The sequence below is a fragment of the Bos grunniens genome, chromosome 5, assembly GCF_055505025.1.
Source record: "Bos grunniens cultivar Pamir isolate PY7600 chromosome 5, Bosgru_T2T1.0, whole genome shotgun sequence".
Taxonomy (NCBI): Eukaryota; Metazoa; Chordata; class Mammalia; order Artiodactyla; family Bovidae; genus Bos; species Bos grunniens.
The window spans coordinates 106,474,017-106,498,692 of NC_141169.1; the positions used below are offsets into that span (position 1 = coordinate 106,474,017).

Sequence of the window (24,676 nt, forward strand, 5' to 3'; positions counted from 1 at the left end):
TGGCTAAGATGACCCCCTAAGTGCTTCTGGGTTAGGGCATCAGGTATTCTGCTCCGCCCCAGCCCTGGGTGTTAGCATCTGTAGCCAAGAGAGAAATAGCCTTCGAGGCATATTTTCAAGCCATTCCAGGCACAGCCTCCAGATATTTTTAATTTACCCTAAAATCTCTGTGTTTTTGAATGTCTGTTTGATTGTCTGTTTCTGTTTCTGTAGGTTGTTGGGGCTTTTGTATGTAATGTTATAGTCTCTTGTTCGTGTAAGCATCGCACACAAAGGATTTTTTGAAAGCTTGGTGCTAGGTGCATGAGTGTGGGTTGGAATAGCGGAGTGTAAACTCACAAGCTTGTGTCAGGGTCAGAGGAGTGTGTGTCCACGTGGTTTTGTTAAGTGAACTCGAGGGTGAATATCCATTTGGTATAGACACACATTTGCATTGTGTGCAACTCTGCATGTGTGGTGGGCTGTCCATGCAGATGTGCACAAGTGAGAAAAGGGCATGAAAGTGAAAATGAGCATGTAAAGGCATCATTGGTTATCATCAGGACCTTGCACCCCCCTCCCCAGATCTGTGCTGTTTCTGCTCCATCTGTTTGGGTTTGTTTGTTTTTTCTTCTCTGACTCTGACGTTGCCAGTCGAGATCAGGTCTGCCCTGGGAAGCCTGGAACTAACTGCAGAACCGGTAGGAGATGGGCTCAGAGACCTTTGGGTCCTCTCTTGTTCACTGACCCACACATCTTATAAATAGAGAGATGCCATGTTGGTTCACACGGGCTGTCCCCAAGCTCCCTAAGGGGAAGGGTTCCCTGGACCTTGTCTTCCAGGGGCCTCAGGGAGACTGTGTCCTGAAGAATAAGAGCACCATATAAACAGTCCTAGAAGGGCACGTAAGTCAGGCCTTTAATGTGGCACTTTCTTAAATCTGCTTTCCAGACATTTCCTAGCCTTCATAGGTTTCTTGTAAAATTACCTTCAGATGTCACAGTGTCTGCCGTGGGGAATACAGCAGGATTGTCCTTAGAGAAAGAACTTGCTTTTTAGCTTCAAAGACGCCGTTGGCTGACAGCCCCCAGCTGCTGTCACCTCCTGACTCTGCCTGGTTTCCAGCCTCCCGAGGAGCCCCCTGGCAATGACAGAGCACTGCAGAGTTACAGGGACCTGGCTGGTTCGGTTTCTGCTCAGTGCAGAACTCTGCAAACCTGAGAGTCTCTGTTCTCTGCTCTAGAGCTCCCCTGCTGGGTCTGCCAAGACTTTGTAAGAAAAACTGCCACCTGAGAGACTTCCCTGGTGGTCCAGTGGCTAACACTCTGCACTCCCAATGCAGGGGGTCTCGGGCTAGAGCCCACAAGCTACAACTACAGATCCTGCGTGTCGCAACTAAGACGTGGTGCAGCTACGTAAATAAATAAAATAAATACTAAGTAATAAGTAAATAAACAAATCCCATCTGAGACTCCCCCATCCAACCTTTCCTCCTCCCCTTTCCTTTCCCAGGTGTCAGAAGAGCATCTTGGTCTGAAGATGTCCCCTTCTGAGTTCTGCAAGTTCTCTTATCTTTCTTTTATTGCCTCCCAATCAACCTTCAGCTGATGCTGAAGCTGAAGCTCCAGGACTTTGGCCATCTGATGTGAAGAGCTGACTCATTGGAAAAGACCTGATCCCGGGAAAGATTGAGGGCAGGAGGAGAAGGGGGCAACAGAGGATGAGATGGTTAGATAGCTTCACTGACTCAATAGACAGGAGTTTGAGCAAACTCTGGGAGATGGCAAAGGACAGGGAAGCCTGGCATGCTGCAATCTGTCTATCGCGTCGCAGAGTCAAATATGACTTAGTGACTAACACATATGCACACATCACTGCAGGGGGCGCAGTTTCAGTCCTTGGTCAGGGAACTAAGATTCTGCATGCCTCAAAGAAAAACAAAACAAAATAAATAAGTAAATAATGCAAGATTGAGCCCCTGCCTCACAGGCAGGCTTAGACTCAAACGAGCTCCCCTGCGGTGCTGCTGCTCCTGTCCTCAAGTCACAGTTTGAGCAGCATCTCCTCTTAGACAAACCCCAAGGGGTATCTTTGAATGAATGACTTGCAACACCTACGTTATTATCTCCCAGAATGAGACCTCCAGAAGTAAACAAAGGAGGGATCGTCTCTCAATTCACAGGACAGCTCCCAGCAGACCACAGCGAGATTCTTAAACTGTGCAGAACCAAGAGAAAAGAACATTATGAGAGGTAAGGGGTCAAAAAAAAAAAAAAAAAAAAGGAGAACTGGGCTGGAAGAGAGAGAAAAGGGAGAAGATAGAAAGGAGAAGGAATCTTAAATGCCAGGTTTATTAATCCCTTCAAAAATATTCAATGAGTACCTACTATGTACAAGATGTTGTTCCAGGGTCTGGGAGTATATTGATGACCAGGACAGACATCTTTCCTCTGAGCAAGGCCAGAGTCTCTGAGCATCTAATTTTACGTTGGTTGTTTAACACAATTGTGAGGAGTACGGCCAGGCTGTAGGGGGCTGTGAGAATAGTGGGAGTCTGACGCCTGCCCTAGGACCCAGGGAAGCTTTCTGAGGTGATGATGAGTAAGGGATACTGTTCCAGGTGGAGGGAAGCGTGTGTTCCAAGGTCCAGGGGTGGAAGGCTCAGGGTTGGTTAGAAGAACTGAAAGAGGGCTTCCCTGGTGGCTCAGTGGTACAGAATCTGCCTGCCAATACAGGAGACTCAGTTTCGATCCCTGATCTGGGAAGATCCCACATGCCATGGAGCAACCAAGCCCATGCAGCACAGAACTATTTGCCCTGTGCTCTTGAGCCTGGGACCTACAACTGCTGAAGCCCGAGCATTCTAGAGCACGTGCTCCACAAGAGAAGCCACCGCAATGAGGAGCCCATGCACCTCAACTAGTGAAGACCCAGGACAGTCAAAATAAATAAAACTATTTTCTTTTTTAAAATAGAAGATGAAGAACTGAAAGAAAGTGAACGTAGCTGACACAGGGCTGGGGGGATGTCTGTGAGACTGGGCTGGAGAAGGGGAGGAAGGCAGATCATGAAGAGCTGGTGAGGTCACGATCCCCCAGCAGTATTACACATGCATACTCCTTTCCTGAACACCCAGGCACTTTTGTGTGTGTCTGTAAAGCATATGTGCCAAGAGGCTTCCATTTTATTTCTCCATTAATTCTTTTAGCCTCTTCTCCCCCTCTACTCTCATTAGAATATATATCTCTATGTGTGTGTCTGTATTTATTTTTATATGTATGTATGTATCTATCCCATATATAAATATATGTACCACACTATTTATCTTTCTATAGATAGAGATCATAGGTAGGAAGATATTAATAGATAGATAGGCTTCCCTGGTGGCTCAGACGGTAAAGAGTCTGCCTGCAATGCAGGAGACCTGGGTTCGATCCCTGGGTGGGGACGATCCCCTAGAGAGGGGAATGGCAACCCACTCCAGTATTGTCTGGAGAATTCCATGGACAGAGGAGCCTGGCAGGCTATATGGTCCATGGAGTTGCAAAGAGTAGGACACGACTGAGTGACTAACACTTTCACTTTCAGATAATAGAGATAGAGATAGCTTGAAATCAAGGACCAAACTCATCTCTGATTTGCCTTCCAACAGCAAACGTGGTACCTTGGCCATATTGTGAATATCAACTAGTAAGTGTTGAATGTAATCAAACCGAGAGAAAGGAATTCAACTCTGGAGTAGTGAGGAAGGGGAAACTGTGGGCTAGGAATTGAAAGAGGATTTCTGAGATAAGCCAGACACTCCAAGTGGTTGTGGAAATGGAACCTAAACAGGCAGTGGATGGTCAAATATGGGAAGTCCTGAATTAAATCTGCTTTGGCCCTTCATTCAGGTTCTTGACTTCTGCATTATCTTTTACTACACAAACGGCCTCCACTTTGTGGGTTAAAACAAGTTTGTGGCTAGAAGCAATTTAACATTTTGGACTGGGTGCTTTCATTCCTAAATTAGGAGCGTGTTTGAGACCTAAAGGTAGTGCAGCTCTGTTTTATTATGTAAGAAAATGGACCAAAACAACATGGAGATCTCCTGGATTTTTATCCAGGTCAAGAGAAAAAGCTTCCCCCATTAGACAAAATGTAAAGGGGCAGGAGAGGGCAAAAATAAAATTCTGTCCTAATTAAGTCAGGAGTCTTTCCTATCAAATATAGATTTTTGCCCCTCTACCTTGGAGGAGGGCTTCCCCAGTGGCTCAGTGGTAAAGAATCTGCCTGCAGTGCAGGAGCTACAGGAGACACAGGTTTGATCCCTGGGTCAGGAAGATCCCCTGGAGAAGGGCATGGCAACCCACTCCAGTATTCTTGGCTGAAGAATCCCATGGACAGAGAAGCCTGGTGGGCTGCAGTCCATGGGGTCGCAAGGAGTCGGACACGACTGAAGCGACTTAGTAATCAACAACAACCTTGGATGAGGTTATAGGCATGAAAACCCTATCAGAAATGTGATGAGAGTTTCCAGTGAAGGGACTGGACAGACACACCCTACAAGCCAGCCAGAGTGCTCCCCATGGGCCAGAGCTCAGCTCAGCCTCTGCCCCTTCTTGCCAAGGGGAAGAGAGCTCTGCTGTGGGGACCCCATCTCTAAAGCAACAGGCACTCTGGCAGGGCTTCTCCAGCACATCCCTGGGCACTGCGGAGAGATCTCCGATTTCTTTTTTAATTTATTATTTTTGGCTGTGCTGGGTCTTCATTGCTGCACGGGCTTTTCTCTAGTTGTGGCCAGCAGGGGCTACCCTTCATGGAAGCGGGCTTCTCCTAGCTGTGGCTTCTCTTGCTGGGAGTATAGGCTCTAGGGCACAAGGGCTTCATTAGTTAAGGCCCCCGGGCTCTAGAGCAGAGGTTACAGATGTGGCACACCGACTTAGTTGCTCTGCGGCGTGTGGAATCTTCCCGGACCAGGGATCAAACTCATGTTTCCTGCGTTGGCAGGCAGATTCTTTACCACTGAGCCACCAGGGAAACCCCTGCCCAAGACTCATTAGTCAGCATCTTTCTAAGGAAACACCAAGGTGTCCAGAGTCTGGGGAGAGGGCTTGGGACTTCTTAGACTGGACCAGGGAGAGTCAAACAGAAGGAAACATGGTTGAAATAAACCAAAGTAACTTCTTAAAAAGTTAGGAGGAAAAGGCCATTAGTAAGTCTTGGATAGACTGAGTCTTACTACTGAATGTTACAAAGTATTAATATATGATCCTGTGGTTCTTACTATTAAATAATAGACCTCAGGATATGTAAGCATGCAATAATGAATAATAGAGTATTAATCAGCAAAGCCCTCTCTCACCTAATCCTCTCTCCCACATGCGTTCTGCTTGCAGATCTGGGGTGAAAAACATCTTAATGAGAGGAGCAGCTGTTCTCCCCCTCCCCCCACCCCACCCACTTCTTTCTCACTTGCCGCTCAATCCGACACCTTGGGGAGGAAATTCTGGAAATGGCCTTTCTTTCCTGTTTGATAGAGGGGACAAGGCAGAGTCAGACAAAACACGTGTGCAAAACAAGTGAGTTTGTGTTTGTGGGGTGTTCGGAGTGGGGGAGGATGTCTTTGCTGCTTTAAGAGATGAAAGCAGGAGGCCAGGCTGAGGGTTAGAGGAAAGGAGAGATTACACTGAAATTGACCTAGATCCTGAGAGAAACCACAGAGTCTGTTACAGTGGTTTCCTGTTCAGAGGGATTAAAAGGAGAGACAGTCACAAATCAAGGTTCTCATCTGGAGAGTGGCTTTTTCTCTCCCTCCCTCCTGCCCTAATATAATCCAGGAATAAATTCATTAATGGGTCCTGGGCTTTTCAGAGGCCAAAGAGAGAAAGGAAAGTGACCCAGATGGACAGGGCTTCGAGGTTCAAAGGAGGACTAGCCCTGGTGAGTGAGGGTGTCCGCTCCCTCTGGCTAGAGGGTTAGGGATGCATTAGTGAAAGTTGCTCAGTAGTGTCCAACTCTTTGTGATCCATGGACTATACAGTCCATGGAATTCTCCAGGCCAGAATACTGGAGTGGGTAGCCTTTCCCTTCTCCAGGGGATCTTCCCAACCCAGGGATCGAACCCAGGTATCCCGCATTGGAGGTGGATTCTTTACCAGCTGAGCCACAAGGGAAGCCAGGGATGCACTGGGACTCTATCTCAGTTTCTCTTTTTCTAACGTCCATCTTTCCTTCCTCAACCCATCTCATTGTGGTATTCACTGATATAACATGAAAGCCTTCTAATTTTGAAATCGTGAACCGGGAGCTTCATAGATCTTTAGGGTTAGAGCCATTTGAATTGGATTTTTCCCTTTCTCAGTAATGACTGCAACTCTGATTTCTCTGCCTAGGCCTCCAGATCAAGGAAGGCATTCTTTGAGTATTTTATATTTCATGGCTTGTTGAGCTAGATTATGGCCCACATGGTGTGAAGATATTTTTATGAGTTTAGGTTATGTATCCAGGTATATGAAAAGAACATTTTATTTTTAAAGTGCTAAACAAATGTATAACAGTTTTATATAAGAACTATCCCTTCTAAGTCTGGGAAGAAAACATGTGGTCACTACATGATTCATGCAGGCCAGACAGTCCCCATTTTTCTCAATGTCTCTCAAAATAAATCCTCTTTATTCTAATTTGATTAAAAGATGCTTTGGTCATTGAACAGGATTAGGGCTCAGTCACAGTTTCAATGTGACTAGACCTGGAGGTGGGAGAAGGCAATGGCACCCCACTCCAGTACTGTTGCCCGGAAAATCCCATGGATGGAGGAGCCTGGTAGGCTACAGTCCATGGGGTCGCTAAGAGTCAGACATGACTGAGTTACTTCACTTTCACTTTCCACTTTCATGCATTGGAGAAGGAAATGGCAACCCACTCCAGTGTTCTTGCCTGGAGAATCCCATGGAGGGAAAAGCCTGGTAGGCTGCAGTCCATGGGGTCACACAGAGTCAGACACGACTGAAGTGACTTAGCAGCAGCAGCAGCAGACCTGGAGGTAGGGGCTGAGGTGGGGTGGCTTCCAGGGGCTTGCTACTCAAAGTGTGGTCCATGGATGAGCAGAGACCAGAAGATCTGGAGGCTAATTAGAAATATAATGTCCAAGCCCCTCCCAGACCTACTGGATCAGAATACGGGTGGATCAAGCCCAAGAATCTGTATTTTAACAAGCTCTCCAGGTGATTCTGATGTAACCAAAGCTTGAGAACCACTGTCCTGGAGAATGAGCCTCCTTAGGAGTCTGGTCCTTTTACTGGATGCTGTGGGGCATGAGGAATTCAGGGGCTGGGAGCTACATTCTCCAGGATATGAGCTCGGATCCCGACTGAGCTAGGTCTGGTCCGAGAACTGGCAACACCTCCTATTCAGCATGACACTCAACCTCGCTAAGGCTCAGTTTCTCCATCTGTCCAATAAAGACACTAATAGAATCTTGTTGTTGCTTAGTCACTCAGTTGTATCCGACTCTTTGCGACCCAATGGACTATAGCTTGCCAGGCTCCTCTGTCTATGGGATTTCCCAGGCAAGAATAATGGAGTGGGTTACCGTTGCCTTCTCCAGGGGATTTTCTCCGCCCAGGGATCAAATCTGTGTCTCCTGCATTGGCAGGCAGATTCTCTACCACTGAGCTACCAGGGAAGCCCTACCTTCATATTAAATGCCTGAAGAATCATAAGCACTCAATAACTATTAGTAAGTATTGTTAGTGTTTGACTCTTTGTGACCCCCATGGAATGCAGCATTCCAGGCTCCTCTGTCCTCCACTATCTCCTGGAGTTTGCTCAAATTCATGTCCATTGATTTGGTGATGCTATCTAACCATCTCATCCTCTGTTGCCCATTTCTCCTCCTGCCCTCAATCTTTCCCAGCATCAGGATCTTTTCCAATGAGTTGGCTCTTTGCATCAGATGGCCAAATATTGGAGCTTCAGCTTCAGCATCAGTCCTTACAATGAGTATTTGGGCTTGACTCTCTCCAGCAAGGGGGGTGGGGGGAAACAAAAACTCAAGAGGTCAATAGGGTTAAGCCCTCATTTTTCAGATCCAGACTTGCTCTGAAGACTGAGTCATTCCATAAGCATCTCAGTCTCCCTGTCTGTGGAGTACGGTTTATTATGTTTTCTTCTTGGGAGCTGTCTCTCTATTCCTGAAAGTCCCCAACTCTAGGTGAAAGATTTGCAAATCTCAAGCCTAGTCTCTCATTAATCACTGCCACGTTTCAAGAGGCTAAAGGCAGCATGCTGTTGCACACACAGCAATCATTTCTTTCTCTGGTAAAGACAGTAATCTGGGGAACGGCAATTATCTCCGTAGAACCACCAACCTTGCAGTGTGCCATTATCAACTGTTGGAAATTACGCAGTGTTCATCGGCTTCTATTTTAATGTCCGTCGTCTTCTAGTTCCCCTTCCCCAGACCAATGCCGAAACCCCCACCCTCCCAGCCTCTTCCTTTTGTTTTTAAATTAATCTTGGGAAATAGCTATCTTATTTTTCGCAGGCTTATGCTGCTGGGTAGGAATATGATATTGAGGGTCATAATAAGGACTTTCACACTTTCTGATGGTACTCAGCCACCACGCATCGGACTCTTCAACTCAGCTTCAAGCCTTTATCTCTGCCATGGGAGAAATGGCTGGCAAACTCCCCATGATGTTTCACCTCTTGAACTGCATGGCTCACCTCAGCTGCCTAGGGTTATTCTACTACACTGGGTAATATTGAAAACCAATGACCAAGTTGTAAAGACTGCTCTCCTGGAGCTCAGGAACAAGATGCAGTGTGTATGCATGTGTTTTGGTGGAGGAAGGTTACTGCTAACACTGTCTCCAGGCAATATAATAAGCAGAAAACCAAGACTTTGAGTCGCGCTTTGCATATCTGACTATCAGCTACATGGCCTGGGAAAGTGAGTTATCCTACACCTTTTTTTTAATCTGTAAAATGGGAAATACAACTTGGGGTTCATAGGTGTAATGGGGCTCACATAAAATAGCAACTGTTCTATGATACATAGAATGGATAAACAACAAAGCCCTGCTGTAGAGCACAGGCTTTCCGGGTGGCACTAGTGGTAAAGAGCCCACCTGACACTGCAAGAGATCTAAGAGACGTGGGTTTGATCCCTGGGCCTGGAAGCTCCCCTGGAGAATGAAATGGCAACCTACTCCAGTATTCTTGCCTGGGAAATCCCATGGACAGAGGAGCCTGGTGGGCTACAGTACATAGCGTTACAAAGAGTTGGACATGACTGAAGTGACTTTGCACCCATGTATAGCTCGGGGAAATATATTCAATATCCTTTGTTAAACCATAATGGAAGAGAATATGAAAAAGAATGCGTGTGTGTGTGTGTGTGTATAACTGAATTAGTTTGCTGTACAGCAGAAATAGCATGACACTGTGAATCATCGGTACTTCACTACCCGGCCACTCACCTTGGACTGTTACCTGGGAGAAAAATAAGCTTCATTGTTCTTTGATTCACTGCACTTTGCCTCTTTTTCTTAGAGCAGCTTAGCCTACTCCATAAAACTACTACAGAGATCACTTTACAAGATGCCCTATTGTATTTTACCAAGACATGCTGAGTAATAAAAAAAAGTTATACTTCAATAAAGTGAATTTTAAAAATAGCAAATTGCATTAAGCTGGTGTCTGTTACATAGCCATAGTTCACATTTCTTGAGTTCTTGTTATGTGGCTTGAACTATGCCTTTTACATACACTATGGCGTTTAATCCTCAATAACAGCCCTAAGAGGTAGCTGCCATTATTGATCCTAATATATAGATGGCACTGGTGGTAAAGCATCCGCCTGCCAAGGAGAAGCAGATGCAGGTTTGATCCCTAGCTCAGAAAGATCCACTGGAGGAGTGCATGGCAACCCATTCCAGTATTCTTGCCAGGAGAATCCCATGGACAAAGAAGTCTGGTGGGGAAGCAAGGAGTTGGACATGACTGAGCGTCTGAGCACAGACATGGAAGCTGAGAGCTCATGCAGTTAAGCAAATTGCCCAAGGTTGGTTGAGAAGTGAGTGGTGAGGCCCAGCAGCTACTGGTTATTGTTGTGCATTATTAGGGCATCTCCTCTGATCCAGTGTAGAGCAGAGGGAGTTTTCACTGGGTTTCTCTTTCTAATTTTCTCTACCCGTCTCCCATTCTGCCCTTGGTCATGCCAGGTCCCTGATAAGACCTGATGGGGAAAAGCCAGTGACAAAGATATAAATGACTGAGGAGTTCAGAGGACACTGCCTGTTAGCACACAAGAATCTCTGAAAGGTGGGACATCCAGCATCTTGCCAAAACCAAGTGACTCCAAGAGGCAGAGATTTTCCGCTGGTTGCTGTGTCTTCCCAGCTGAGGTCAGCTGACTGTGTGCTTAAAGTGGACACTGCCAGGCGGCTCCTCCGTCCCCTGCAAGGGTCCTTGTCTGAGATCACAGGGCGTGTCGGGGACAGGAAGGTATTGCGATGAGGGTTAATAACACCAAGACTAGAGATTTGGTTTTCAGTCTCAAAAGAAGGAGGCTTGGGGACTTCCCTGATTGTCTGGTAGTTAAGAGTCGATGCTTCCAATGCAGGGGGCCTGGGTTCGATCCCTGGTCAGGCAACTAGTTCCCACATGCCTAAACAAAGATCAAAATTTCTGCATGCTGCAAATAAGACTTGGTGCAGCCAAATAGATAAATGTTTAGGGAAAAAAAAGAAAGAAGGAGCCTTCTTAGAGGCCATAAGCATTTCCCAAACACTAAAAATTTTAAATGGCCTGTTTTTTTTTGCTTTTTGTTTTTTTTTTAACCAGAACTGAGAGTTGCCAGGAGTTATAGCTGTACCAAGCCAGTTTTCACTTACGATACGTGTATATGTACTTTTAACATTATTTATTTGTTTAATATTTCTGTTTGGCTATGCTGGGTCTTCGCGGCTGCACGCAGGCTTTCTCCAGCTGTGGCGAGCAGGGGCTACTCTCTAGCTGTGGCCCTTGCCTTCTTGCTGCGGTGGCTTCACCGCAGAGCACGAGCTCAAAGCATGAGGGCTCAGAAGTTGTGACAAATGGGCTAACCACCAGGGAAGTGTCACATTTGTAATTTTTACTGGAGTATAGTTAACTTGTGATGTTGTGTTATTTTCAGGTGTACAACAAAGTGAATCAGTTGTACACACGTATATATCCGCTTTTTTAGCTTCTTTTCCCATATATGTTATTACAGAATATTGAGTAGAGTTCCCTGTGCTGTACAGTAGGTCCTTATCAGTTACCTTTTTCAATACCTAGTAGAGTGTATATGTGTCAGTCCCAATCTCCTAATTTATCACTTCCTTCCACATTTCCCCTTGGGTAATCACGAGTTTGATTTTGAGATCTGTGAGTCAATTTGTTTTGTAAATAAGCTTTTTTTTATATCATTTTTTATTAGATTCCACATATAAAGGGTATCATATATGACATTTATCTTAAGATACATATTTTTTAGAGATTTGGGCTTTTCCTGAACCTTTCTTTGGGGGCGTTCCAAGTCCTTGACCTCCCCTATCTCAGCACTTATAGGAGGTAGTCAGGTTAGAGGTTAGGATGAGAAGTCTGAATCTCTAAAAGGAAAGGGGGGTCACACTGCATGGCAATTGATGTGAATCCTGGTTTTGCAAAACTTACCGGCTGTGTGACCTTGGGCCAGTCAGTTAACTTCTCTGTACCTTTGTTTCATTACCTGTAAGATGATAGCAGTAATAATGGTGCTTGACTAGCACTTATTTTCATGACCATTTATTGTTATAGAAATTGAGTTAATGTGTGTACACTGCCCGAACCCAGAGTCTGGCACACAGAAGCAGGATTATGTAAGTGTTTATTAATAAATGAAATGTTAAAGACGCCTGGCATTCCCAGCGAGGTGCAGTTCATGCCAGGAAGAAGGCCCAGCACATTCCTTTTTAGAAAGACTATAATTAGAGCCAACCAAGGGATGCAGGAATTTCTCGTGAAATAGAGAAATGTGGTGGCTGGGCGGTCAGGCAGTGTGGGAAAACCACAGGCTTTGGAATCAGAGAAATCTGGGTTTATTTATTGTTACTGAAGTATAGTTGACTTATTAATATAGTGCAGTGTTAATTTCTATGTACAGCAAAGTGCAGTTATATGTATATATGCATACTTTTTTAAAAAAGTATTTTCCATTGTGGTTTATCACAAGATACTGAATATAATTCCCTGTTCTCTAGAGTAGGACCTTGTCGCTCATCCATTCTATACATAATAGCTTGCATCTGCTAATCCCGAATTCCCACTTCATCCGTTCCCCTGTCCCCCATCTGCCTTAGTCTGTCCTCTATGTCCGTGAGTCTGTCTCTCTTTCATAGATATGTTCATTTGTGTCATAGCTTAGATTCCACGTGTAAGTCATATCATACAGTATTTATCTTTGTCTTTCTGATTTACTTCACTTGGTAAGATAATCTCTAGTTGTATCCATGTTGCTGCAAATGGCATTATCTCATTCTTTTGATGGCTGAGTAATATTCCACTGTCTATATGGACCACATCTTCTTTATCCATTCATCCATAAAATTAAAAAAAAAAAGAAGTCATGGACCTCCAGTCAGTGCTTAAAAAGACTTGAAGCCCATATATATATGGTGAGTATGAATTTTCAAATGCCTCACAGACACTGGACTTGTATGTGCAAAGTGTTAAATCCTAAAAATGTTCTGATCACTGGATTTGCTTTTTAATAGTGAGGCTCCATGCTAACTGCAGGAAAATAATGTCTTTTCCAGGTAAACCAATTAAATTCGGCAATGTCAACACACTCCCCTAGAAGTCCTGAAACATCATTTCAGCTTGATAACAATTGTATTCAGTCTCTTCCTCCCATCCCCTTTCCTCTTCATGGGTTGGTGTGAAGCTTGGGGTGGGTGTGTGGGGACCAGTGCTTACAGAAATGCCGCTGCGGCCCTGGTGAGAAGCAGGCCTCCACTTCCAGGTCTAGATGTCTCTTGATCGCATACTCCTGCAGCAGAATAATCACTCCGTTTCTCTCTTTAAAAATTTTTTTAACTTTATGTTGGAGTATAGCCAGTTTCTGGAGGAGGGCAGGGCAACCCACTCCAGTATGCTTACCTGGAGAATCCCATGGGCAGAGGAGCCTGGCAAGCTACAGACCAAGGGAACGCAGAGTCAGACACAACTGAAGCAACTTAGCATACATGCATAGCCAATTTACAGGTTTCCAGGGTGGTTCAGTTAGAACTTGACATGGAACAATAGACTGGTTCCAAATAGGGACAGGGGTACGTAAAGGCTGTGTATTGTCACCCTGCTTATTTAACTTATATGAAGAGTACATCATAAGAAATGTTGGGCTGGATGAAGCACAAGCTGAATCAAGATTGCTGGGAGAAATTTCAATAACCTCAGATATGCAGGTAACACCACCTTTATGGCAGAAAGTGAAGAAGAACTAAAGAGCCTCTTGGTGAAAGTGAAAGAGGAGAGTGAAAAGGTTGGCTTAAAGCTCAACATTCAGAAAACTAAGATCAAGGCATCTGGTCCCATCACTTCAAGGCAAATAGATGGGGAAACAGTTGAAACAGTGGCAGACTTTATTTTTGGGGGCTCCAAAATCACTGCAGATGGTGGTTGCAGCCATGAAATTAAAAGATGCTTGCTCCTTGGAAGGAAAGTTGTGACCAACCTAGACAGCATATTAAAAAGAAGAGACATTACTATGCCAACAAAGACATTACTTTGTCTAGTCAAGGCTATGGTTTTTCCAGTAGTCATGTATGGATGAGAGAGTTGGACTATAAAGAAACCTGAGCGCCGAAGAATTGATGCTTTTGAACTGTGGAGTTGGAGAAGACTCTTGAGAGTCCCTTGGACTGCAAGGAGATACAACCAGTCCATGCTAAAGGAAATAAGTCCTGAATATTCATTGGAAAGACTGATGTTGAAGCTTAAGTTCCAATATTTTGGCCACCTGATGTGAAGAACTGATTAATTGGGAAAGACCCTGATAAAGACCCTGGTAAATATTGCAGGTGGGAGGAGAAAGGGATGACAGAGGATGAGATGGTTGGATGGCATCATGACTTGATGGACATGAGTTTGAGCAAGCTCTGGGAGTGATGGACAGGGAGCTCTGGCGTGCTGCAGTCCATGGGGTCACAAAGAGTTGGACACGACTAAGCAACTGAACTGAACTGAACTGAACTGGGGTGGTTCAGACAGTCAAGAATCTGCCTGTAGTGCAAGAGACTGGATTGGATCAATTGGGTTCAATCCCTGGGTCAGAAAGAATCCCCTGGAGGAAATGGCAATCCACTTCAGTATTATTGCCTGGAGAATCCCATGGACAGAGGAGCCTGGCAGGCTACAGTCCATGGGCTCGAAAAGAGTCGGAGATGACACTTTCACTTTCACAGCCAATTAGCAATGTTGTGATAGTTCCAGGTAGACAACAAAGGGACTCATCCATGCATATGCATATATCCATTCTCCCCCAGTCTCCCGTCCCATCCAGGCTGCCACATAACACTGAAAAGAGTTCCTTGTGCTATACAGTAGGTCCTTGCTGTTGATCCATTTTAAATATAGCAGTGTGTACATGTCCATCCCAAACTCCCTAATTTTCCCTTTCCCCCATCCTTCCCCTCCGGTAACCATGAGTTCAGTCTCTGAGTCTGTGAGTCTCTTTCTGTTTTATAAATAAGTTCATTTGTATCATTTCTTTTTAGGTTCTGCATACAAGGGATGCCATTTGATATCTCTTTCTCCGTCTGACTTCACTCAGTATGGCCATCTCTAAGTCCATCTATGTAGCTGCAAACGGCACGATTTCATTCTTTTTAGTGGCTGGGTGATACTCCATTCGGAGAAGGCAATGGCAGCCCCCACTCCAGTCCTCTTGCCTGGAAACTCCCATGGACGGAGGAGCCTGGTAGGCTGCAGTCCATGGGGTCGCAAAGAGTCGGACACGACTGAGCGACTTCACTTTCACTTTTCACTTTCATGCATTGGAGAAGGAAATGGCAACCCACTCCAGCGTTCTTGCCTGGAGAATCCCAAGGACGGAGGAGGCTGCCGTCTACGGGGTCACACAGAGTCAGACACGACTGAATCGACTTAGCAATACTCCATTATATATACACACCACGTCTTCTTTATCCATTCCTCTGCTGGTGGGCATTTGGGTTGTTTCCACATCTTGGCTATTCTAATCAGTGCTGCAGTGAACCGGAAGAGTCACTTCTATCTGGCATCCCTTCTCCAGCCTGGAAATCCCTTGAGATGATGCTGAATCCTCATTCAATCCTGGAAGGGCTTCCTGCATCACCTCCAATGTGTTCTCCCTCCTGTTAGCTCTGAAACTTCTTGTAGCCCCACCAGGCCACCTCTCTTTCTTTTCCTTAACTTTTTGTTTCCACCTGTGAAAGTGGAGCCTGAGAATGCTTCATTGCTCCTATAGGATGACCAGATTTAGCAAATAAACGTATAGGATACCTACTGCCAAGTCGCTTCAGTCGTGTCCGACTCTGTGAGACCCCATGGACGGCAGCCCACCAGGCTTCTCCGTCCATGGGATTCTCCAGGCAAGAACACTGGAGTGGGTTGCCATTTCCTTCTCCAATTGGATACCTAGTTATATCTTATTTGAATTTCAGATAAACAACAAATACATTTTTTATCATAGATCAGATCAGATCATATCAGTCGCTCAGTTGTGTCTGACTCTTTGCGACCCCATGAATCGCAGCATGCCAGGCCTCCCTGTCCATCACCAACTCCCGGAGTTCATCCAGACTCAAGTCCATCGAGTCAGTGATGCCATCCAGCCATCTCATCCTCTGTCGTCCCCTTCTCCTCCTGCCACCAATCCCTCCCAGCAACAGAGTCTTTTCCAATGAGTCAACTCTTCGCATGAGGTGGCCAAAGTACTGGAGTTTCAGCTTCAGCATCATTCCTTCCAAAGAAATCCCAGGGGTGATCTCCTTCAGAATGGACTGGTTGGATCTCCTTGCAGTCCAAGGGACTCTCAAGAGTCTTCTCCAACACCACAGTTCAAAAGCATCAATTCTTCTGCACTCAGCCTTCTTCACAGTCCAAATCTCACATCCATACGTGACCACAGGAAAAACCATAGCCTTGACTAGATGGACCTTTGTTGGCAAAGTAATGTCTCTGCTTTTGAATATGCTATCTAGGTTGCTCGTAACTTTCCTTCCAAGGAGTAAGTGTCTTTTAATTTCATGGCTGCAGTCACCATCTGCAGTGATTTTGGAGCCCCCAAAAATAAAGTCTGACACTGTTTCCACTGTTTCCCCATCTATTTCCCATGAAGTGATGGGACCGGATGTCATAATTTTCGTTTTCTGAATGTTGAGTTTTAAGCCAACGTTTTCACTCTCCACTTTCATCAAGAGACTTTTTAGTTCCTCTTCACTTTCTGCCATAAGGGTGGTGTCATCTGCATATCTGAGGTTATTGATATTTCTCCTGGCAGTCTTGATTCCAGCTTGTGTTTCTTCCAGTCCAGCGTTTCTCATGATGTACTCTGCATATGAGTTAAATAAACAGGGTGACAATATACAGCCTTGACGTACTCCTTTTCCTATTTGGAACCAGTCTGTTGTTCCATGTCCAGTTCTAACTGTTGCTTCCTGACCTGCATACAGATTTCTCAAGAGGCAGATCAGGTGGTCTGGTATTCCCATCTCTCTCAGAATTTTCCACAGTTTATTGTGATGCACACAGTCAAAGGCTTTGGCATAGTCAATAAAGCAGAAATAGATGTTTTTCTGGAACTTTCTTGCTTTTTCGATGATCCAGCGGATGTTGGCAATTTGATCTCTGGTTCCTCTGCCTTTTCTAAAACCAGCTTGAACATCAGGAAGTTCACCGTTCACATATTGCTGAAGCCTGGCTTGGAGAATTTTGAGCATTACTTTACTAGCGTGTGAGATGAGTGCAATTGTGCATACTGCTTGGAACATATTTACACTAAAAATTTTCTTTTTTTTTTTTTTAAGTTCAAGTGTATCTAGGAACCCTCCTTTTATCTGGCAAGCCTACCACCTGGGCTAGAGGAAAGTGATAGGAAAATTTGGGGCAATGTCTTGGATCCTCCCTAGTGTAGGTAGACCATAACACCCTCTGGTCTTAAGGTGCAGGCCCAGAAGACTTCTCGATGTGGAAATAACCAAAGCCAGACCCAATGGGAACAAGTAAAGGCTGTTTATTCAGAGCTGGCTGGGGCAGGAATCACTGTATTTTGGCAGTGATTCAAAGGCAGACAGATAGGAAAGCTTCATAGCGGGAAAAGGGAAGGCTTTAAGTATGGCCTGGTTGGAGGCTGTTGGCTTGGAGAACATTTTAATAGAAGTGCAACATCCTATGTGATTGGAGAAGGAAATGGCAACCCACTGCAGTATTCTTGCCTGGAGAATCCCATGGACAGAGGAGCCTGGTGGGCTACAGTCCATGGGGTCGCAAAGATTTGGACACAACTGAAGCCATGCAGCGTGAATTCACGCTATATATTTAAAAATCTAACCAGCACTCTTGCTTCCCATTATCTTTAAACGTTCATAGAGACGAACTCCCACCATATTAATTAGGAATCTGGCAGTGTTTTGACAAATCCAAATAACTTTGTTTTGTAATCTCACACAGCCTTTGTACCCTGATGTACAATATCCTGCTCAGCAGCCCTGAACCAGGTAGGGTCATCACAACAAAGTGTGGGATTGAAAAAAAAAAAGGATGGACACCTTCAGCTCCCTGAGAATTTTTCCCCAAACCCTCTCCACCGTGCTTTCTCATACCGGGCTCTCCCCGCCAAAATCTTATTTCATTCAGACGTGACCCAGGACATACAGCACTTCCTCTTGCGCTGCTTAATCAGGAGAGGCGGTCACGAAGGTCAAGTATTAGCTCTGAACTCTGGGATGACTCATCCTTCCTTTATCCTGGCTGCTAAGCAAACCAACAGACCTTGCTCCAGTGTGGGCGTTTTTTTTTTTTTTTTTTTTTTAAGATTGCCTTAAAATAAGTGCCCCCCCTTCAACCTGCAAAGACACTCAACCTGCTGTGCAAAAGTGTGTGGGAGGCATTCATATCCTGCCTAACTAGGAGGGAATTTTCTCTGAGCATTTTGTCCACAGGATACAGCCCTGCCTAGCTTGAGTTAATTAACTAGAGTACCTGATGGATAAATAGTCCCCAAATAGCCCTGCAGAAGCTTCAGTGGGTCTTTAACGTTCTTAACTGTTGAGGCATCACAAAATAAAAACCTCCTCGGTGAAGGAAAGGGTTAAGGGGAGAGATTATAAAGGAGAAACAGCATCTTGCAGGCATAGCGGAGTGTGTGCTCACACGTGGTCAGTCACTCAGTCCTGTCCGTCAACCCCACGGACTGTAGCTGGCCAGGCTCCTCTGTCCATGGGATTTCCCAGGCAAGAATACTGGAGTGGGCTGCCACTTCCTCCTCCAGGGGATCTTCCCAACCCAGGGAAAGAACCCACGTCTTCTGTGTCTCTTGCACTGGCAGGTGGATTCTTTACCACTGCGCCAAGTGTTCTCTGCCGGTTCCCAGGAAAACCGCATTCCAGACACCCATTCAGTTGCAGCCTTAAACAGCCCAGCAGACGTTTGCTCCCAACATCCCACCTGATCCCAATTGTACACTTCTTTTTGCTAGTCCTCCGTTTCTCTCTCTGTGAAGTGGATGGCATTTGTTTTACCCCATCCCTCATTTTTTTCACATCCCTGTTTGGAAGCTGTCAGTGAAACATGTATTCAGAGGCTTCTCATGGACTTCTGTGTCTCCCACTGGGACAGAATGGATCCCAGCAGCTTTTATTTGCCAGAGTGGCACTTTCTAAGATTTACAGAAGAGCCAATTAAAAATACCAACAAAGAAAATCATAAATGGAAGCATATACATGTATTTGAAAACAAGTGTTCAGACATATGGGGCTTCCCAGGTGGCACTAGTGGTAAAAAACCTGCCTACCAAAGAGGGAGACATAGGAGACGAGAGTTCAATACCTGGGCTGGGAAGATCCCCTGGTGGTGAGCAATGGCAACCCACTCCAGTATTCTTTCCTGGAGAATCCCACGGACAGAGTAGCCTGGTGGGCTACAGTCCACAGGGTCGCAAAGAGTCAGACACGACTGAAGTGACTTAGCACACACATTCAGACATATATGTGTAGCCCCGTCTGCCACCCCACTCACACACATAGAAATATACAACTTGGTAAATACATATGCAGGCACTAGTGAACAGAGAGATATGCAGGGGAAATGTCTGCACATCCATACTAGAAATCACACAGACCCACTTCCTGGGTAGACACTCTCAGTCACTGTCTCAACCCACAAGGTGAGAGATCAAGCCAGCCTTGACCTCCTCCATGCTCCCAGCTCTGCTCTTCATCAGAGGTCATGACCACCAGTGGGGCAAGATACGGATCCAAATGCCTACTTATTGAGGTGCTGTGCCAGGTCTGGGGAACATGGAGAGTAAGACAGTTCCTCCTGTGGGGCTCATGACTAGCAGAGGTGGCTCAGTGGTAAAGAACCCACCCACCAAAGCAGGAGACACAACAGACATGGGTTGGGAAGATCTCCTGGAGAAGGCAATGGCAAACCACTCCGATATTCTTGCCTGGAGAATCCCACAGACAGACGAACCTAGTGGGCTAGAGTCCATGGGGTTGCAAAAGAATTGGACACAACCGAGCGTCCCCCCCACACACACATACACCCTTGCTATTGTGTATGTGAAAGGAGGTGTACAAACAGTGACAAATCCACATGAGAAGTGAGTTCAAGAAGCTGAGTCCACTTCTGTCTTCCTGGACTCTGGAATAGAGGCGAGTCTTGTCCTTGCTCGTAGAATGAGCCTCGGGCCCAGAGGAATCTGCTCAGCCCAGGTGGGATGTGAGCTCTCTGTGGGAACAGCTCTGTTAGTTTCCATCCATGGTCCTGCCCCTTAAGCCAATTTCTTCTGCTTGTTCCTCAGGTATGTCTGCTGGTAGAAGTTGAGGAAAAGGGCCAAGAGGCTGAGGGAGTACAGGAGGACAGCCACGTTGAAGCCGTCGGGGAAGGGGCACTCAGCAAAGAGATTGTAGGAGGAGCAGGCGGCAATGGCCACAAACTGACCCTGGGGAGAGGAGGTACGAGAGGAAAGAAGACAGGAGAGGGTGAGAAGCAAAGGAATAGGCAGATGTTCCCATTGACCTTCGGGCTTCCAGGGCTCAGGACGATGAAGAACTAGGAAGCACCACCCCAGGCCTTCCTTCTCATGATGCTAAGAACCTTCCTGACCCCTCTCTTGGTCTGGTTCCCCGTTTGTCCCCATCCCACCCTGTCACGTCAACACTGATGATGACTTCAGTCTATCCTGAGCCCCAAAAGGGACAGCTCAGGCAGTCACCTGCAGTTGGCAATGATGCTCTCCAAACAACAGGGTCCCCCAGTCCCCCAGGGATGCAACAGCGACCACAGACTCGCAGGACATTAGCCGTCCAAGAGCACCTAGCCCAGCCCCCCCACTTCACTGGAAGATGAGACTGAGGCCAGAATCGCTTGTTTCGGGCCTCACATCAGGTCAGGAAGTCAGGGTCGGTGCTAGGATCTGGCGAGATGGTTGCTGAGATGTTGCAAGTTGAGAGGCTAAGGAAGCGACAAGAAGGACTTTTTCGTGGTCAGATTACAAGTCACTGGTGCAGTTGAGAATAGAAGCCGGGGCTCCACTGAGGCCCTTGGAGCCAGCAGGTCTTTCTCACCAGCTACAGGATGGTAAGGTGCCGCTTCCACCACAGGAAGGGGCGCAGGTGGGGCCCCAGACTGGCCAGTCCATAGTACAGGTACGTGAAGACATGGACCAGAGCGTTCAGCATCCCGACGAAGGCTGCAGGGTAGGGTGGGAAGATGGAGGGAAGTGAGTGGCTCCAGGCTTGCCTGTGCTCTGGATTCTCTCTTTCAGTTTCAGTCTTCCAAGGAGCCATCTCTGCACACCCCACAGTGACGAGCCCTGATATGGCCCTATCACAAGGGGGTCCCACACGGGCTGCTCGAGGTCACGAAGGTGGGCTGTGGGTTACAAGGATGCCAGACGGGGATGCTTACAACGCCTCCTGCCCTCTCTGGGCTGATGGGCTGGAGTGTCTCCAGGTGCCTCCTCCCCAACTCCAGGGAGGGGTGACTAGGATGCTCCAGGGAGCAACAGAGAGAAAGTGGGAGCAGCGGCCAGGAGTCAGGGCCACAGAGAAGAGGAACCCGGGAGCTGGGCTGCATGCCTCTGGAGCTGGCTGGCACTCAGTCCAGCAGAAAGAGGTCTGCCCCACAAGTCCTGCCCAAGCCCCTCACTCACCTTGACCCCCCGGCACGTATTTGACCCCTGCCCACCAGTTGAAGAGCATGGTGCCATGGTGGTAGAGGTGCAGGAAGGTGATCTGCTCAGGCTTCTTTCGTAATATAAAGAAGACCTGTGGAGGAAGAGAAGGCTCAATTCTGGGGTCATTGCTCCTCCAGACTCCTCCTGGGGCCTCAGATACCAGGGACAGGGTGACTGTGCCTTCTGTACTGACAGGGAGGCTAAAACTCAAGGGTGATAACTGCAGTCAAATGCCTGGACAGCCCCTTCCGTGTGCCAGGTCCTCTGTATGTATAAAAGCTCATATAAACACTCATAATGGCATGCGGTTTATACTCATTTCCATTTTATAGACAGCAAAGCTGAGGCACAGAATTTAAGTAAGCTGTTTGTCGCTGTTGTTCAGTCACTAAGTGGTGTCTGACTCTCTGTGACCCCATGGACTGTAGCCCACCAGGTTCCTCTGTCCGTGGGATTCTCCAGGTAAGAATACTGGAGTGGGTTGCCACTGCCTTCTCCAGGGGATTGTCCCGACTCTGGGATCAAACCCGCATCTCCTCCATTGGCTGGTGGATTCTTTACTGCTGAGCCACCAAGGAAGCCCAAGTTGTTCAAGGTTATACATCTAATCGGAGGCCAAGCTGGGATTTTGAACCTAACTTGGCTTCAGGGTCTGGGATCTCCCAGTATTACCTGACCAACCCCACCCCCCACCCCACCCAAGGGCACTGGGTAGAGAACTCAAGTGTCAAACACCCAGCCCAGGACCCAGAGAACCATCAGGCAAATTCCCTAAGGTTCTCCACTCAGACTCCACTTTAAGAGAGACTTTATCACCACCCCCAAAACTGTGGCCTCGCCCCACCCCCACAAGACTTCTGGATTCACAAGCAGGACTTCTTTTACTTATAACACTTAAGGCTTTTGCTGTCTGATGTCCCTTGCTACATAACAACAGTTTCTAAAGTTTGTTTCTCTTCCCATTTCCACTTAACCTGGAACCTGGTTGCTAATGGAAGCAAATGCATCCTTCTTTCTCCAGGTCATGGGATTGAGATTTGACTCTGACATCAGCCTCAGGTGTAGCCACCAGGGATGCTGGAGGGAAGCGTTTATTCACAGTGCCTTCAAAACCACCCCAGACCTGGCTGACAGAGGTAATTCTCTACAAGGGACAGGCACTCACTGTGTCAAGTAATTCAAGGACTTTTGAGAAGAAGCACCAGCAGCACACGCTCGCCATCTGCTGGGCAAGGAAGGGAAGTGCAGTCAGAGTGCTCTAAGGCTGGTGGTACCTCTGACCTGGCACCACTGACTTTGGCTGCAACCCTGACAGTTCCTCTGCACCCTCTGCCCCCACAATGCCCACCTGCCTGCAAGAAGATACCTGTTGGCACAGAAAAAAGGAGGATCCGTGACTTTTAACCAGCACACAGATCACTCAGGGATCTTGTTTGTTGAAAAGCAGATTCGGAACTCATGTTCCTGGGGTAAGCCATGAATTTCTGCATTTCCAACAAGTTCCCAGTGATGTTCCTGCCATCTCTGGTCCGTGGACCATGTTTTGAGCAGCAAGATTTGAGTCCATCATTCAATCTCCCTTGATTCAACACCCAAATCACTGGTGACTAGCCAAGCCTAAGTTCTTTTTTTTTTTTTTTTTTTTTTTACTGCAAGGAAGCCTTTTGTTCTGCTTCCAGTTGAAAGAGCAGCTAAAAATAATGAAATATTGACCACTTGGCTACCACACATTCCATATGTGCCAGGCCCAGGAGTGAACTCTTTCATACATCAGCTTGTTCTATCTTCATCCAATTGTTTCCTTTTATAAAATAAATGTCATTATCCCCATTTTATAGATAAAAAACTGAGGCCCATAAAAGGCTGGGAAGCTACCCATGGTCACACAGCAAGGAACTGGCAGAGCTCAGAGTCACACTGAGGTCTTCTGAGCCTGTACTGAGCTGATCTTCACTGAGTCCCATCAGAAGACAGGGGACGGCACCTGGTTTTTATGAAGTTCATCCTATGAACTCTCTCTCTGTTACAGAGAAGAACAAAATCTGGCTACATGTTGGACTTGTTTCGTTAACTTCTCCCCATTGCTTTTTGTTCACTAAAAGGATACTGTCCATACATAATGGCCGGTCTCGGGGAACCCTGGCCCTCTGCCTCAATGTTAAACCAAAGGGCCTTTGTTCATGGAGATGTCTGGACCCTGCCCTTGTTCATGGAGACGTCTGGACCCTGCCCACCTGTGAATGGCTGCAAGAAAAAAGACATTAACACATCCCCTCACTCCCACTCCCAGGCTGGCCATTCTGGTAAATCTTTAAATGCAAGATTAATGACTTTTTACTTTGTTTCCTCACCCCCTCCCATCTCTGTTCTATAAAAGAACCTGGCATCCAGACCCCTTTAGGATGGTTATTTTGAGACATTAGTCTGCCATCTTGTCAATCAAAGGTGTATTCCTTGCCTCAGCACGTCTTCTCCCCACTTATCAGCCTGAGGCCTGCGAGCAGACCAAGCATAGACTCTGATAACATCTCCAGGCCGACCCTCCCACTGCCTGTCTTACCTTCATCCAAAGCTCGTTCTGGCTGTAGTCTACTGGCTGGCAGAGGTAGCTGTAGTTAGCCAGGAGTGAAGTGGCCATGAACTAGAAGGAAGCAAATAGGGAACGATTAAGTCACGATGCCTGCCCTGCCCCACCCTGCTAGAGCCTGGCTGGTTGAAGGCCCGAGAGGACATTCTGGACACCAGCATCCCTCCCCAGCCCTCACTGACGCTTGGTGAACGACTGCCAACGAGGTCAACCCTGCGCTCTGGCTGGCTCAGAGGCTGGCCTTGCACACATCCTGCTGGCCTCCAGTTTTGTTTTGTTTTGTTTTTAATGTGGGTAAACATGGACCACAGACCCACACCAGGCACCTACTCCGCATGAGACCCTAAATCAGAGGCGACATGAAGCCCCGCCCCCAGGAAGCTAAGTGCTCCCCTGAGGATACAGGACCATCCTTGCTTTCCAGGATGAATAGGAAACAGGAGGTGTTCCAGGAGCTGGTAGCAAGCTGGCAATGAGGAGGCCATGGGGCCAGCAGAGGAGAAAGTGAGGAAGTTGCACGCTGGAAGGAATATCTGGACTTCTGACTCCCAGGGCTGCGAGGGATCAGTGGGGTGGTGGTGGAGGCTTCTACCAGCAGAGGGGCAGCCACAGGAGCAGAGATCCAGCAGAATCTGTCCGTGATTTTTTTTTTTTTTTTAACTTTTTGGCCACCTGCCAC

The 24,676-nt window shown here is 46.8% G+C and overlaps 1 protein-coding gene across 1 annotated transcript; it reads right to left on the reverse strand.

Annotated features, from left to right (window-relative positions):
- Positions 1-17,224: 17,224 nt before the first annotated feature.
- LOC147372927 (very long chain fatty acid elongase 4-like) lies at positions 17,225-24,237 on the reverse strand. The gene is made up of 3 exons (XM_086404260.1): positions 23,971-24,237; positions 21,387-21,501; positions 17,225-20,924 (listed from the first exon to the last, which is right to left on the reverse strand). The coding sequence occupies exons 1-3, from the start codon at positions 24,046-24,048 to the stop codon at positions 20,803-20,805; spliced, it is 315 nt and encodes a 104-aa protein (XP_086260386.1). The 5' UTR covers positions 24,049-24,237; the 3' UTR covers positions 17,225-20,802.
- Positions 24,238-24,676: the final 439 nt, after the last annotated feature.

What these genes read in the sequence shown, in the direction of transcription:
- LOC147372927 (XM_086404260.1), bottom strand. Translation starts at nt 24,048, where the DNA reads ATGGCCACTTCACTCCTGGCTAACTACAGCTACCTCTGCCAGCCAGTA. An exon ending in AGAACGAGCTTTGGATGAAG is followed by an intron (nt 21,502 to 23,970) that starts GTAAGACAGGCA and finishes CTTCCTCCACAG; the next exon opens with GTCTTCTTTATATTACGAAA. An exon ending in ATACGTGCCGGGGGGTCAAG is followed by an intron (nt 20,925 to 21,386) that starts GTGAGTGAGGGG and finishes CCTACCCTGCAG; the next exon opens with CCTTCGTCGGGATGCTGAAC.